Source organism: Scleropages formosus, chromosome 8 (genome assembly GCF_900964775.1).
Source record: "Scleropages formosus chromosome 8, fSclFor1.1, whole genome shotgun sequence".
NCBI lineage: Eukaryota > Metazoa > Chordata > Actinopteri > Osteoglossiformes > Osteoglossidae > Scleropages > Scleropages formosus.
Window position 1 is genome coordinate 27581478 of NC_041813.1, and position 15902 is coordinate 27597379.

At 43.3% G+C, this 15902-nt stretch overlaps 1 protein-coding gene across 3 annotated transcripts; it reads right to left on the bottom strand.

Annotated features, from left to right (window-relative positions):
• Positions 1-316: 316 nt before the first annotated feature.
• On the bottom strand, positions 317-13791 carry LOC108937084 (oxysterol-binding protein-related protein 6-like). Of its 3 annotated transcripts, XM_018756843.2 has the most exons (24): positions 13742-13759; positions 13574-13652; positions 11191-11261; positions 10254-10436; positions 9674-9817; positions 9539-9592; positions 8957-9070; positions 8453-8626; positions 8249-8369; positions 7939-8057; positions 7398-7481; positions 6626-6776; positions 6208-6341; positions 5576-5665; positions 5281-5458; positions 4769-5058; positions 4097-4234; positions 3890-3953; positions 3676-3754; positions 3384-3528; positions 2574-2724; positions 2239-2365; positions 1437-1559; positions 317-1266 (listed from the first exon to the last, which is right to left on the bottom strand). In XM_018756843.2, the coding sequence occupies exons 4-24, from the start codon at positions 10338-10340 to the stop codon at positions 1146-1148; spliced, it is 2688 nt and encodes an 895-aa protein (XP_018612359.1). In that variant the 5' UTR covers positions 10341-10436; positions 11191-11261; positions 13574-13652; positions 13742-13759; the 3' UTR covers positions 317-1145. The 3 variants fall into 3 exon arrangements, with proteins under 3 accessions (XP_018612359.1, XP_018612367.1, XP_029109775.1); XM_018756851.2 differs by lacking the exon at positions 13574-13652 and having other exon boundaries at positions 13742-13791; XM_029253942.1 differs by lacking the exon at positions 13742-13759 and having other exon boundaries at positions 13574-13671.
• Between the last annotated feature and the right edge of the window lie 2111 nt (positions 13792-15902).

Genomic DNA, 15902 nt, shown 5'->3' on the forward strand with positions numbered 1-15902 from the left:
GAGCCAGAACCAAAAACCTCCACATTTTATCTTTCATACATTGGAGACCACCAAACCGGCAGATCTGGAAGAGCATAGCAGTCTGGATGGGGCGTAGCAGTTGATCAAGTCTTGCAAATATCTGGGAGCAGTTCTATTGCTACATGTGTACGCTGTGATCAGGGTCTTAAATGCGGTCCAGGGAGCTATAGGAAGCCATTGCAGAGAAACGAGTAGGAGACAGACGGCAACACTTCAATTACCATCATAGGGTAGTTTTAAAAGGAGGTATGCAGATCACCAAATCAAATTTTATTATAATTTATTTACATATGATCAAAATTTTACACACTGAGGTTCTCAATTTAACCACCAATATTTTCAATACAATTTTACATAGTTCCTCTTGTTCCCAAGACCGTGCTGCTGAAACATCAATACGAGGACCTCACTGCATCAGCTCACTGCAGGCCTTTAGAAACAGAAGCGTTTAGTTGCTGGGGTCACCTACTAATTCTAAAAGTATACAGTCAACATAATAAAACATGTCAAACCAAACAGACAAATCAAATGACATGTGGTAAAAATGTGAGAAAGAGCTGGTTCAAGAAGAATGAAATAGCAGTGCAGTATGCCAATCTCCCACAAACTAAATTAACGGCAAGACCGTCTTCGCAAAGTGAACGTCTTTCACGACAGAACCTTCACCCTTGTGTGAGCAACCCCCAAGGATGTTGAAGTGCAGTCTCTGCACAGGCAAGGGTTAACATGGAGTCATTGCAATGAAAGCTTTGCATAAAACGGCATTCATAAAAATTATATATAAATACATAAATAAAACACTGGCTGTAAACTTTCACGACTGATTCAGAAATGTCTGAAGCCCCTAAGTTTCGGCTTGCGCGAGCCCCAAGTTCTCGGAGCTCAACATACTTCCTGCTCAGCTCAAGACAGCGTGCAGGGGAGGACGGGGAGCTGAGAGCAGCATTCTCACAAAAGACGGTGCTGTGAACAGGGGAAACCCTTCGTAAGGACCATCTCCGCCCTGTATTTCAGAGCAGCTCATGTATGCTACCTCCACCTCTCCCCTAGAAATGAACAGACTATATAAGTGTAGCTCTCTAAAAGTGCATCTTCAATCCTCAGTGTGTAGAGTCCATGTTTGTTCACTGATCCGTTCGCCACAAATCCAGGTTTTCCGTGCTGGCAAAACCTGGTTCCTCACGGATCTTCCAGTAGGTTCCATTTGTGACCCATACTTCTCTGCCAGCTTTATCTAATGTTTTCCTGTCCATGGAGACAAGGTGGGTGGGAGGGAGAACATAAAAAGTTCACTTTAGCATATGAAAAGATCTAGCAGTCATGGACATAACCCATTTTGAATATTAAGGATTAAGAATTTCAGCTTCCAGTTACTTTTCTTCCTAGACCCCACAATAATAAAAAAAAATCCTCACGTGAAGAAGCGGGGCACATGTTCTTCTCCCATTTTGGCCAAAAGCTTCCGTCTCCTCCTTTGCTTTTCCTCCACCTCATCCTTGCACTTGTCTGCCTCACTCACCTTGCCCCCTTCCAGAAGTCTACAAGGCAAAACAAGCAATCAGGTGCTAAGAGCCTCATACAAAACACTCTGGTGATGAGTTTAGACCAGATTACAGTTGACCCTTGAACATGCAGCTTGGGGGGGCCCCAACCTCCCATGCGTTTGAAAATCTGAATACAACTCCAAAAATTTATAGCTTACTGTTGACCAGAAGCCTTATCGATAAGTCGATTAACACATTCTCTTATATGCATTATATACACATTGTAGTCTTACAATAAAAACACATTTAGTTCTGTATTCAATACTTTACACAGGAGAAAAGGTCTGTACATCAATATGATACATATATCTACATCTTTTGTATTATGAACAGACAAGTGGAAAAAAAATTTATGGCTATAATTCATACATTGCTAAAACTAATACAATTGCTTCACGGTATCCTAACCCATACACTGATGTGTTACCAAATTATGGCATATAGTATTGCAAAAAATCTGTACAAGTGGACCCGCCCAGTTCAAACTTGTGTGGTTCAAGGGTAAACCATAGTTCTCTGTACTAACAACCCAGAGTTAAACTGCACCCTTAGAAATGTAAAAAGCTCCCTTTCTCTCCACTCATCCCTCTTCTTACACAAGATGTATCCACTGTAGAACATGCTTTACTTTGCTACAGGACACCATTCGATCACACATCCGAGGGCAGCTCACCTCTGGTCTGGGCGGAAGCGGGTATCAGTCGGAGGCAGCATGGACTGCTTTTCTGGTATTAGCTCATTCAATTCCATTGCCATGCGCGAGAACCCATAGTAGTCATAAGAGTTCTTGGGCTGAGGGTCTGAAGAGGGATTGGCACAAACCGGCATTACAACAAATTCACATGTCCCACTGCAATACATTCACATTTTGCTCATAATCAAGGCAAAATGATCCAAGCGTGTTCAAGATATGGTACAATTTATGACTTGCGGTTGAGATTACCGCAAGTGCTGTGCGTTCATTTTCCCCCTCCACCCTATAGCACCAAGAGAATGAGCCCAACTCACTAGGTTTCCAGATGCACTTTGGCACAGGCAAGGTGTCACAGACTATCCCCTCATGCCAGAACCCACCGAAATGGTGGACCACCTCACCAGCCTCATTCAGGACCTGTCCTTGAACCTCGTTAACGTTGTTGTCTGAGCCCCAGGAGCGAGACTGCAGATCAGAGACACCTTTCAGACACGGTGACAAACCAACATCTCCTCCACATTTAGAGTATGAACAAGAAATGAGCTGGTGAGACATTAATGGAGAAAAAAAAAAAAAAGTACACTTAAATCTGACTTTATTGCATGCTTTCTCATTGTGAATGAAGATGCAATTCCCCATTGTTCACTCTTCAGTTTCATGTCAATTGTCAAGTCTAAGTTCCACCAGCCAATGCTAAAAGCTACCAAAACAGTACTGTTTACATTCTTAAGCTACCCATTTGCAGACAAGTTCACCCCCAGGCATGTATATATGAACAGTTTTGTTACCCCCAGAAACCAATGAGTCCTGGCAGCAACTAGATGCTGATACTTAAGATCAGGTTGCCTGAACCCACCAAATTACGGCTTCTGTTCGCCAACATGCCAATTCCACGTTGCCCAAGTTCAGTAGATTCTTTAGGTAGAGAAGCACCCAGAAGCCCATTGTAAGGCACCAAAACACCCAGAGGTTTATTTTTCCCTTTAAAATCCTTAGCCTGGGAGTTGTTCTCTTTTCAGTTGCCAGGTGGGTTATTTGGAAACATCTAATTTCCTTTTACATCCCTTTGCATTTTCATTATCCCACATATCTGCTGGACATGCTCTACACTGAAATGAACTCACCTTCATGAACACCATCTTACATGTGCACACTGTACTGTTGATATTGCGAATCAGCACCTCGCCATAATGCTCCAGCCAACGCTGCTGACTCAGCACATTGTGGATGCAAGTGACCACCTTGTTCCACTCGTAATGGTCGCCAAACCTATAGGGAAGGAGAGATGAGTCTGCAACACCACTGAGCTTTGCAAATTTACCATCCCCAGTGACTCCTCACCTCTAAAACTTAAGGAACAAAAACTCCTACAACTATGATATTTACATGGTTGTTCCTTACATAGGGATCACTCACTTTGGAAGTGTAACATTCACCATTCCGGTGGGGATGATCTCCAACGACTTGCCCCAAAATTTGTTCTTAAATCTCTGGTCTAAAAAAAAAGAAGATTGTATAACCCCAATTTGTCTTGGTAGCATTTAAATTTAAGCCATTTTTGGAAGAAAAAAAAATTCTTTGCACATAGAATACGATTTGCCAAGCATAAGCTTACAAAATTAGAGCTAACCTTGCCAAAATGTGAAGTTCTCCGATTCTGCATGGCAAGCCGAGATTGGGGGGTGATGGCTGACCTGGAAGAGATCATGTCTCAGACTTCTGCCCCATGAGACGATTTGTCCAAATGTGGCCTGGCCAACTCCAGCATTGTGTTTGTGGAAAGTCACCAATACAGGACAACTTGCAGATTTCACTGAAAAGTTCACACAGGCCTTACCTGCTCGCTGACGTAGCGGAAACCCCTCTCTTCTTGCACACACTCGTACGTTTCCCCCAGAACGGGATTGAAAGGTTTGTAGCGGTTCCGGTATGTTGCCCAGGCATAGCCAGAAATGACGAAGGCAGCAATGTACACCTGTGCAGCACAGTCAAGTCCATCACTGGCTAGAACTTGCTCACAAGAACTGATCTTGTAGTAGAACTTCAACCACCATTTAATTTAGTCATGAAACAAGTTTTGGCAGCCAGAATTTGTCCTCCCACCCCCAAAACAAATCTCTAGAACATTCTGGAGTTTTCTGCTGAGAGCCCATCACTGCAATAGGATGTATGCAAATAGGGAAAGCTGGTAGCAACAGTTGAGATTACAGGAGTCATAGGACAGAGGGTGCTTTGAGAACATCCAAAGTACATTTGAGCTACTATGAAGCTGAGGACAGTAAACTGTCCGTCATGGGTTCTTCAGAGAATTTTATAAACTCATTTTCCTGGACAAAACTTTGTGGGTTATGACACTACAACCTCATTTTATTACATAAGCAAATTAGTCTGAACATGAGTTAAAAGGGAAAGCCACCAACCATCTAAGCACATTGTCAACCTACAAAGAATGAGATGGGACTGACTGACTGACATTTAATGAGTTTAGGATTATGTACTGTCACATTACCATCCTCTCATAAGGATCTGGTGTGTGGCTGGCAGTGTCCAGCAGATCCGAGTACTCCAGGTCCTCACACATTCTCTGCAGCAGACAGAGGGGCTCGTTGAGTGCGACTGGCATGGAAACGCGGGACAGGTCCTTCCCGATGTTGTTGTACAGTATGGTCATGAGGCCGATGTGGCTGTTGTCAGGGCACGGAGCGGGCAAGGCTGTGCGGTGGCCTGTGTCGGCACGCAAAGCTCGGGGCAAGTCGGCCCTTGAAATACTGCTGCGATACACCACAGTAGCCACTGGTGCTGGGAAGACAAGGCCATGACACCATTACTTTCATTGAAAAGTGCAGAAATACAGCAATACCGAGAAGAAAATGACTGAAGCAGAACTTGCAGAGACACGATCCAAATGTGCAAACTTCCAAGAATGGTACAAAATACTCAATGGACACAGGAACAGCTGCTAGAATCTTATTGTGAGGGCTCTAGATGTTCAACAAGATGGAGCGCAGAGTTTCAACCAACCGTGCAACTCTTCAGGATCAGAGTTACTGGTAGTGACGTCACTGAGCCCCGACTCATCCGAAGCCTCGTTCTCCGATGAGCTCTCGCAGTTGAGAACCTCGCTGGCGTCAAAGTACTCCGCAGCGGATTCAGCCAGAGATGGGGTCCGCATGGGGTGGCGGCTCAAGGATGGCGTTGGCTGATTGAAATGAGGCAAGGAGCCAGGAAAGTCAAGACAAACTCCATTCGATTTACGCAGTTTACATGAAAAACCGACAATAGGAAGTAATGACAGTAGTGAATGAGAAGGCAACACCTGTTCTTGGCGAACGGTGCAGAAGGATTCATCTGAGGAGTCTGAAGACGACAGGGAGTGAACTTTTGTCAGACGTGACTGAACCTCCATCTGGACAGATAAAGAGGAAGTATACATGAATTTATGTCGTATGATGCTGTTCAGCTCAGAGATAAAACAAGAAGTGTCAATTAAGATGGGGGCAATGCACCAAGGACTGCCGTTACTCTACTCTTGCGGACACAAGTATCTTGTTTTGTTCCTCTGATGTGCATATTGTAAACATCTGAACCCCTCCTAGAAACGCTGGCAACAGCTCCTCACCCGACAGCCGCAGCCTCAGCTCAGCTAGTGGAACCGGTTTGCGGCAGCATTGCAAAATAAGCCACGGAAAGCCAACACTGAGAAGTCATGTTTTCATAAGCATTTTTTTTTTTTTTTTTTTTTTTTTAAAAATTGTTTGTTGAGTTACTTCATTTTTGCTCAGGACACTACCAAGGAAATGGATCTGTATTCTGCAATGGATATCCTTTGTACTGTAGCTAGGTGTGAAAAGCCTAGAGTTATAATCAAGGTGGAGAGTTAAGGTCATGTCACATTTATGGCCCAGTGAAGCAAATACGTAGCATGTTTACAAATGGCAGGCCTCGCACCTCGGAGAGAGTGGTACACAGGCTAGCCAAGCGATGGGATGTGGCCTGCCGAAAGTCAGGTCCCGTCCAAACCTGCTGTAACTTCTCACGCTCCTGGACCAGGGCTTGAAACACCGATGACAGAGAAGTGTGCACTTAGAGAGAGAGAAAAAAAGTGTAAAGGCACACTACTCACATTATGTTTTGAATCAACGCGAGTTATGAAGATGACTCCTTTCAGGACTGCCTAACAAACCAGTCAGTCATGATGTTAAATAGCAGCTTATCTCCTCAGCGTTCCTCGCGCACGTTTGTTGCGAGAGCTGATCGTGAACTAGATTACATGAAGAACAAGCTGCTGAAGACATCACTAGACAGGCCTGCCTCAATGTGGCGGATAAAAACACGCATGCCCTTCTGCCTCAGTTCTTGTACTTACACCTCTGAGACACATTGCAGATATCCTGCTGGATCTTCCTGCCTTCGGGGGAAGTGACGGCAGGGGTGGAGAGCTGCGAGTACACGTAGTCGGGGATGGACTGGAGAGAGGCTCCCAGGGTCGATGAAGTGCGTAGGTGACTGGATGTGAACTGCAGGTGAGAAGCCACATATAGGTTGAGTTCATATACCCAGTTCCACTTCAATACAATTTGTTTTATACTATATAGTTTAGTAATACTGAATGAATGATTAGAAGCATGAGAAATTCATTATACACATGACATCTCTCCATTTAGTCAACAACCTAATTGGGCATAAATGGGATAATGTGTTACTCTGGCACTTGATGTTTCATAGCCTGCTTGGTTAATACATTAGACTTTGTCTTGTTCACTTTGAAATGGCCAAGTTTCAGAAATAACCAGAGAAAAGGAAAATCAGGTACAAGTGTTCAGTCTTGTCAAAGTATTCTTTCAGTATTAAACTTTTAGGCAAAGACTTGATGTTTAATTGAGCTTATCCATCTGAGAAACTCATTTAGGATAGAATACAAGTAATCTGTCTTGATTTTAATTGCTCCACTAACATTAGTGGATTTTATTTGGGGACATTAAACAAATCAGTTCAGAAAACAAGCATTCTAAGTGAACTGGGAAATTAAGTTGTCCTAAGTGTGAGCATGTGTCATTTAAGTCGTGTCAATGTAGGGAGTTGAGCGTAGAGTACATTGCGCTTTCAGTCACGCATCACCGTCCCAAGGCTATACTCACCACACCGGTCTCAACCCCAGAAAGAGTACGCGAGTGACCCCAGATCTTTCCTGACTTTTTCTTGGGCTTCTCCAGAGTAAGGTTCTGAAGAGACAAGACACTTGGATTATTCTCAGAATATGGCAAGTATTCATCTGTGCCTCTACAAGAGGAGGCAGCCTTGAACTGGAAGTACAGGATCAATGTGTTTGGCAGCACAGCACACCAGTGCAGAAAGTGCCAATGACATTCTCTTCAGTGAATCTAAACCATCACCAATGACCTCAGCTTCACTTGTGGAAACACCTAAAGTTTCCTACTCTTAAAATTTTAATGCACTGATGTCCCATCCATGATGTACCTACCCCCCCAGTGATTCCAGTATAGGGTCTGGACCACTGTGACCCTGACATGTGTTCAGCAGGTAAGTGAACTGTCCTGGAGCTTACCAATACCATTTTTTGATCAATTTTTCAGTCCTCTACATAAAATCTGTCCTTTTGTTTCTGCTAGTTTTCATTACTTCACCTTGATCAAGACTCAGGTTGAACAGTCTACTCACCTGCATGCTGATCCTGTGGCCCAGCTCATTGCTGGTAATAGGCCAGCTGTTCTCCAGCTGATTAAGCTTCTGAACCAGCTGGTTCAGCTCTTCCAGGTCCATCTTGCAGCGGGCAAGTTCTGTGGAAACAAGGTTCAGAAATCCATCTTCAACAAAGACCCTGGAATTTCTTGGCAAGTTACCCTTGCAAACTTTGTTCCGTTTGCGTATGCTTGCATTTCTCCGCTGTCAGGATGCACAATTTGTGCCCACCATTTAGGTTTGATGGGAAATGGCCATCTAAACGCAAGGCTCAGTCACGTGCGAATACCTTGTGCACATTGGTCAGATTCCCGATTCTGCTCCAGCCATGCCGACACCTTATTGGTCATCCCAGCCGGCTCATCTTCCCTCAGAGTCTCCATGCGGTAAAGTGAAGTACTGCTTGGGTACTGAGGAAGAAATGGCAAAGGAATATCAGCGACAGCCACCTGGTAACATCAGGTTTTGCTTCACTGATCTACCAAACACTCACCATATCTGGTAGAACCCGGTTCCTTTGGGCCAGGCTGGCTATCGTGGGCAGGCCGTTACCAACAGACAATGCGTGGAGGACCCCTTGGTGCGCATGGATCGCTTCGTTCTTTTTGAATATGCGATGGGCGGAGAGTTTGGTCAGCCAGATGTAGAAGATCTCTTCTCTCTTTGCCTATGAAGAGAAAGGATGTTCAGGTCAGCACAGCCTGCAGTCATTCCATTGCCACATGCAGTCTGATGGCAAACTCCCTCTCCTTAACTCATTACCACACTTTAAAAATTACAAATAAAATGAATTAAGTTCATTAACACATCTATTCCCATTTGTTTAGGGGTGGGGGGGGCTATAGGTTGGTACAAAAACCTGCATAGAAATACAAACACATTGGTCTAATGCAGGAGTGTGACTTGACACTTTTCCCCATCAGGAAACTCAGTTGTTTTCCTGATTTAGAGATTTTAAATAAAGATGTATCGTGTCATTTCAAAATAAGTTGTTTACCTTCATGTGATACAGATTGTCACCTGCATCCAAGTCGATGCGCTTAGATTTCTTGTTAACCGACATCACGGCAAGACTGACATCTACAGACCCGTGGATTTTTCCTCTCTGAACCTGAACAAAGAATTACAAACAGTCAATTTTTACAACAGCCCTATTTTCTCACACACAGCCCTTCAAATTCAACACGTCAACAATTTGGCATCTTATCTGCTTTGAAGATGCATTAATGGTTTTATAACCATTAATGTAATAAATCTAAATGAATAAATGCATGTAAACATAACCATGAAGGACACAATGGCACAGTGGGTTGAATTGGGTTGTGCCCTCCAGTGGGTCTGGGGTTCAAGTCCGCTTGGGGTACCTTGCAACAGACTGGTGTCCTGTCCTGGGTGTGTCCCCTCCCCCTCATGCCGTGTTGCTAGATTAGGCTCCGGTTCACCGCGACCCCGTATGGGACAAGCGGTTCAGACTGTGTGTATATATACACATACTAAAAATATATATAAAACCATGTGTACTGAATGAGTGGATAGGTTCATTTTAATGAACTTTCGGACACAGTAAAAGATTACTTACATCCTGCTGAGTTTTACCATAACGCAGGATCCCTTTTTCCAACACAAAGTACCTCTGAAAAAGAACCAACGTTAGTCCAAGCTGTAGCCATTGTTGCAAATGCCACATCGGTCATATTTGTGCTTCACAACTCACCTTGTGCCAACCGTTAAGTGGCCACTTCCTCTTTTTCATCAGGAATCCCTCGCACAAGCCTGGAACAGACAGTTCCTGCAGATGTTCTGAACCTGTGCTCAGCTCGCTCTGAAGGTCCTCCATGATCTCCCAGTCCCTTGAGTGCTGCAACAAGAGCACAGTGGTCAAGTCACATTGCGGGGGGGCTCAGGATTTAACATCACATTGATAATTTAAACAAGACCAATACCACTACTGAACTTTGATTTCCCCCCCCCAGTGAGCTATTGGTCATACTTATACCCAAATAAAGGTTTGCACACAGTACCAGCAAAAAGATTGAGTACACTTGCTGGACATTAGATTTCATAATGATCATCTAACATGTCCTAGCTATTCAGCAGCAATTCATAGCTTTAACTTTTGACTGGTACCGCAGATGTTAAGAGATGAAAACGGGGGAGAGAAGATTCTTTTGAACCAAGTCTTACACAGAATTCAGTCTATTGAAGCAAACTGATTCACTGCAACATGTGAATATTGAAAGGATGCGGCAAACAAAATTTAAATGTAAACAAAACGTCGCTTCAGCAGCCCTCACCATGTGGGAGTGGCGAGATGAATGGCTGCTGTTCCTGGAATGAGTGGGCCCGCTGTTGCGAGGGGGGGTCTTCTCCAGGCCACTCATGACCGAATGGCTACTGGCGAGTACCGAGCCGTTGAAACCCAGCTTTATATTAAACCACCACTTCACAGAAGTGTCTCCTCTGCACCAGTGTCAGTCCTGTTTAAAGCAATAAAAATTCCATCTTAACCCATGCTAGTATGTAACAATTACCAGTATTGTTTTTATTAAGCTGAGGTCTTTACCCAGGGTTTCTTGAGGTGAAAGACTTGTACTTAACACGATACAATGCGAGTCCTAATCCCTTCAAAATTAAAATAGACTGCACTGCTTATTAAAACGTGCCTTCGTAAAAAGATCAGATACTCAAGACATTCCTTGTGTTGCTTCTCTCCAAAGTGACATACGATGATTATTAACTGGCACCTCACGAACACCCTTATTCACGTCACACCGAGACATAAAGTATACCAATTGCCCATTTTAGCTTACATATTTATATAACAGTGAAGGTAATATTTTCCACACTTTCATTACACTTAGGAGGGGGATGTTAAAAATACTGGGATAAAGCTGTTCTGGGCCTTTGAAGATATTGTATATTCCTCTCAGATTTTATTCAATAAAACAATTTAGCACTGATAAAGATTAAACAAATCTTCCAAACAAAAACAGAGTGCAGATCACTCCATCAGCACCTTAACGGTTCTACCACGGAGCAAAGTGTCCGTTGAAGGACTGAATGTCTACCTCTGAAGCCAACATGTAGGGAGAAAAGAGCCTTGGTGCCCAAGGTTTCTTGCCTGAAAACGTCCAACTTGTGCTTCAATCAGTCCACTTAAAGCACTAAAAGTTTCCTGCATTTAAACACAAAACTTAGACACTTGCAACACAAGCCAAGGTGACTTTTTACCTGCAATCTCCCGTTCTTCTGTCCCACGTCCCTATAGCTGAAGGACACGCTTCTAGGGTTGCTCACGCAGTCTGGAGAGAAGAGGGAAAAAAAGGACTGATTATCATTCTTGATTTTCAAGTTTACAGATATAGCCTTTTGTTCCTGATTGCTGGCAGATGACGTTCACGTTAAAGCAGGCAAATATGCAGGCTGGATTTCTGTACAACACCCTTCTCAGAAACACTAAAAGAAGCAGTTATGCGAGACATCTACCAACAGAAGGGCCAGAATTGTCCATTCCACACACCAAAAGAGCCTAAGGAATGAAGCCCCCAAGAGCAGGCCTCAACTGTTTCAACTTGATTCTCAGTTGGGCTCTAAATCCAGTACTTGAGACCAGGCAAAGTTGCAGATTACATTATCGGTGTAAAACGGCTGAACCATGCCTGTCCTCTGGTGAGGAAAAGCAGAAAGTCTAACAATAATAGCCAATACTCCCACTTGTGGGCAAAGACCCAAACGCATTCATATGAAAGAACCTACATGACCATTTCAACTGTTGCAAAAAAACAAACCAGAAGCGATCAGACTGGTTTCAGCTCCTGCACAGGAATGCAACAGAGCAACATACTGGCCCATATGAATCACTGCACCCGTGGGTTAAGCAAAACTTGTACAATATGTTTTCTACCCCTAGAACATTCTGAGCAAGGAATGGATTAGGAAGGGGAGAAGGAAAAAAACCCACTTGAGACACTCATTTTCTCAGGGTTACATGCTGGTGCACTTACGATAATGAACTTTTTCCATTTCAAGCAATGAACAGTTTAGGCCCAACATTGCAAGAACTTGAACATATGATAAATCAGCCAACAGATACTGACATTTATTACTAATTCAATGAATTTCAAATAAGTTTGACAAGCTGTTTTAATGACTTGAACAGAAATCACTTCCCTGAACTGAAGATATCAACATTAAATCATTCGTGAGCAGTAATTGGGTAAGAGGAGATCTGAGGAAATGGATAGATAAGTGTCCAGAATCTGAAGTGAGAAAACCTGATGCTACTGTCTGACAAAAAGAAACGCAATTATGAAAACACCTCAGTGGTAAATGAAGAACCAGTATGATATGCTATACACAACAAATAAAACCAACAAACTCAATCATTTCAAATTCTCTTCACATATGGAAACATCTCCTCCCTCCCTCGATACCATGACAGATTAGTCTTTACACTACCCAAACCAGTTAGAATAGGGATTAAGGCATAATAGGAAGCTGTTTCAACATTTACATTAACCTTTTTGATGAAGTTGAATTTAATTAGTGCATCAGTACTGGATTTAGCTGGTCAAAGCATTTTGGCCTAGTATCTAGGAAAAGTAATCCTAATATATCTGGCAATATTTGTAAAAAGTAAAGCAAAAGGCAACTGGTTCAGCCAGCTACTGTCATGCATGCGGCCAACTATTACACAATAAAATGGGACCAGCCTACAGCTAGCGAAGGCAAGATTAACCAATAATCAAATGCAACATGTGTGCAGTATTACCTTTTAATATTATATATGGCACCTGGTTAAACTGTTGCCTTCCAATCCAAAGGTGGATGGTTCAGATCTCACCTACTGCTGTAATACCCTTTACCAAGGTACTTACCCTAAATTTACTCTAGCTGTTAAGCTACTTACAATTGCTTGTTTATACATGTTTACAGGAATGGAGGAAAGTGTCACTCACATGATGAGTAAATGTATTGTAGACCAAGTGGCATATGGCCAAGTTATTTCACTTGCCATGTTCTTTTTTTAAAGCATTTTAAAAATGTAGAGGAGGAAAAAAAAAATAAATATTAGAAATCAATAACCTATTAGAGATATTGAAAATTGCTGACATTTTAGAGTGCAAACTTTTTAAAACCTGTTGTTGACAAACAGATCATTTTAAAAACTTAAGAGCTACCAAATTGTTAACTTAAGCCGGGGTACATAACATGCATAGAAACTACAACAGATCATTTAACTAGTTAAACCTGGATTTTAACAGGGAAAATACTAGTATTTTTTTTAGTAGGTAATTTTAACTTCATTAACATAACACAACCAGACAAAATAATTCAAATTTAGTTAGCTGACATAAGAACCTAATCATACTAACCCACAACTGAACTAAAGGGAAAAAAAAAAAAAGTTTAATTAAAACATCTCTTCTCTAAGCAGCCGAGGCCACACAGGAACTTAAAGATACCAAACAAACTGACAAAAAAAAAAAAAAAAAAAATCGTTCGCAGCTCCAACAACCGTTCGCGCTGAAGCAAAACTCGTCCTTTACGAGAACTACTTCTTGCACCCGTTACCGCCAAATTAACGGGTTAGTCGCGAATTAAAGTCGAATACCTGTCACGCGCCCCTCCAAAGGCTGCCTTACAACACGGTCCAGCGGGAGTAAAAGAACTCATTCAGTTCCTCCAAGATCCTGCGTGGAATAGCGGGGAAGAAACAGCGCCGCTAAAGAAAAAGACGGCGGTATCGCTATATCGGCGTCGCCGAAATTCCCGCCCTTACCTGCCACCGACCCAGGCGCCGTGCCACGATCCTGCCTCCTTTTCGGCCGCTCTTCAAATATTCGACCGCTCGCTTCGCTTCCCGATTGGTCCGCACCGCCAGTGACGTCACGTGCCTCTTTGGAATGTCCCCGCCCACCTCGACACACCTGACGGGGCGTTTCAGCCTCTTTTCGGAACACCCGAGTCGCTGGAGGTTCGGACCGCGATTCTCTTTTGTTACTGTTCCGGTTTTAAAGGTTTCTCAAGAGGTTCTCAGAACTAGAATACTGTATCACCTGAACTTTACATTAAACATTTCGACTACAGCCACAAATGAGTGGAAAAGCTGCACAGAATATTAATAAAGCAAACTGACTTGCTTCTACTTTGAACTTTACATTTATTTACTTAGCGGATGGGGGTGCGGTGGCACAGCAGGTTTGACTGGGTCCCGCTCTCTGGTGGGTCTAGGGTTCGAGTCCTGCTTGGGGTGCCTTGCAATGGACTGGCATCCTGTCCTGGGTGCGTTCTCCCCCTCTAGCCTTGCTCCCTGTGTTGCCGGGTTGGGCTCTGGTTCACCACAACCCTGCCCAGGACAAGCGGTCTCAGACTCTGTGTGTGTGTGTGTGTGTGTGTGTGTGTACTTAGCAGATGCTTTTTTCCAAAGCGACTTCCAACAAACTCTATGTATTGTTATTAGCCCACACACCTTATTTCCCAAGGTGACTTACACTGCTAGATACACTACTTACACTGGGTCACTCATCCATACATCAGTGGAACACACTCTCCCTGTGAGACTCACACACTACGGGGGAACCAGAACAGCATGTCTTTGGACTGTGGGAGGAAACCAGAGCACCCAGCGGAAATCCATGCAGACATGGGGAGAACATGCAAACTCCACACAGACTGAGTGGAGATCGAACCCACATCCTCTCACGCCACCCGCTACTCCCTATGCCACCCATTGGTCACGTGTAGTTACCTTGTGATGGACTGGCATCCCATCCAGGGTGAACCCAGGATAGGCTCCACACAACGACCACCCAAAATGATCGAGTCCCAAAAGAGAGGTATATTCAGAAAACGCAGCGTAATCTCGGATCGCTACAGCAGCTATGAAAAGGTGTGGGGCAAATAATGTCCAGCCGTTACGGACACCGAACCCTCAGCAAATAGGGGTGGCCTGGTGATGATGTGCAATAATGATGACAACCGATGATCACTCATCCTGCCTAGTACTTTAGAATACATGATTTCATTACAAGTTCACATCAATAATTGATGGGAAAAAACTTTGCTGCACGTACATAATTGAAATAGCAACAAACATTCAAATATTAATATTAATACTATAAAAAAGACCTTGCTGTTACAGCATTTATTCTCTGCTATCAGCTATAAAATATATAACAAAACTTCTGTATAATTTTTGTTTATCTTCTCTGGGAGACTGCGGGTAGATTTAAAACCTCAGACACATTTTTACCTCCAAGGAGTGGGTGGTGCAGGTGGAAGGGCGAAAGCAGTTGAACAACTACGAATACTAGATAATTTATTTAAAAGAGGCGGAATTTCTTTTTCATCGGTTGTGTGAACGGCACGGGGTCACGGCAGCGTACGAAGAGAAAAAGATTGGAGCAAAATGCTTATTGTGAAATAACGCTCGCGCTTACCCTTCCTGCCCGTAACAATCTCTCTAAAAAAAAATGTCATATGACAATGTTTTCAGGAATGCATAAACAATATTTAGAGGGTTCTTCAGAATAAAACCTTTGTAATTACAGACAGGCAGCAATTAAAGGTTCTGCGTGTTCTTCTCCCAGAAACAGCCATTTAGTGCTTTTCTCTCCGGCCTTTCGCGGTGAATCTTCTCGAGAACAGGAGTCCATCAGCTGTCGGTCAAGGCCAATTATACCGCTAGTGCTCTTTGGCAGTGGCGGATTTTAAAATAGCTCCACACTTGCTCGACCCTTAAGCCTGCACTTTATTACTATTATTATTATTATGATACCTCTGTCCAAGGCGCCTCACATTACTAGATACGCTAAGGTACACGGGAGCAACGCACACACTCCGTGCACTTACTTCATTTGTCACGATAATCCAGAATCACCGCGAAGAGGAGAACATCAGGTTCTCCACAAACTCGTGTCAAGAGGTTTACCCTCGTTCTC

Bases quoted from the DNA above. Each gene is read 5' to 3' on its own strand.
- LOC108937084 (XM_018756851.2), bottom strand. From the start codon at position 10,340: ATGAGTGGCCTGGAGAAGACCCCCCCTCGCAACAGCGGGCCCACTCAT. The intron at 7,482-7,938 runs GTGAGTAGACTG...TTGTCTCTTCAG, and splicing joins GCCACAGGATCAGCATGCAG to AACCTTACTCTGGAGAAGCC. The intron at 5,059-5,280 runs GTTGGTTGAAAC...TTGTCTTCCCAG, and splicing joins TGATCCTGAAGAGTTGCACG to CACCAGTGGCTACTGTGGTG.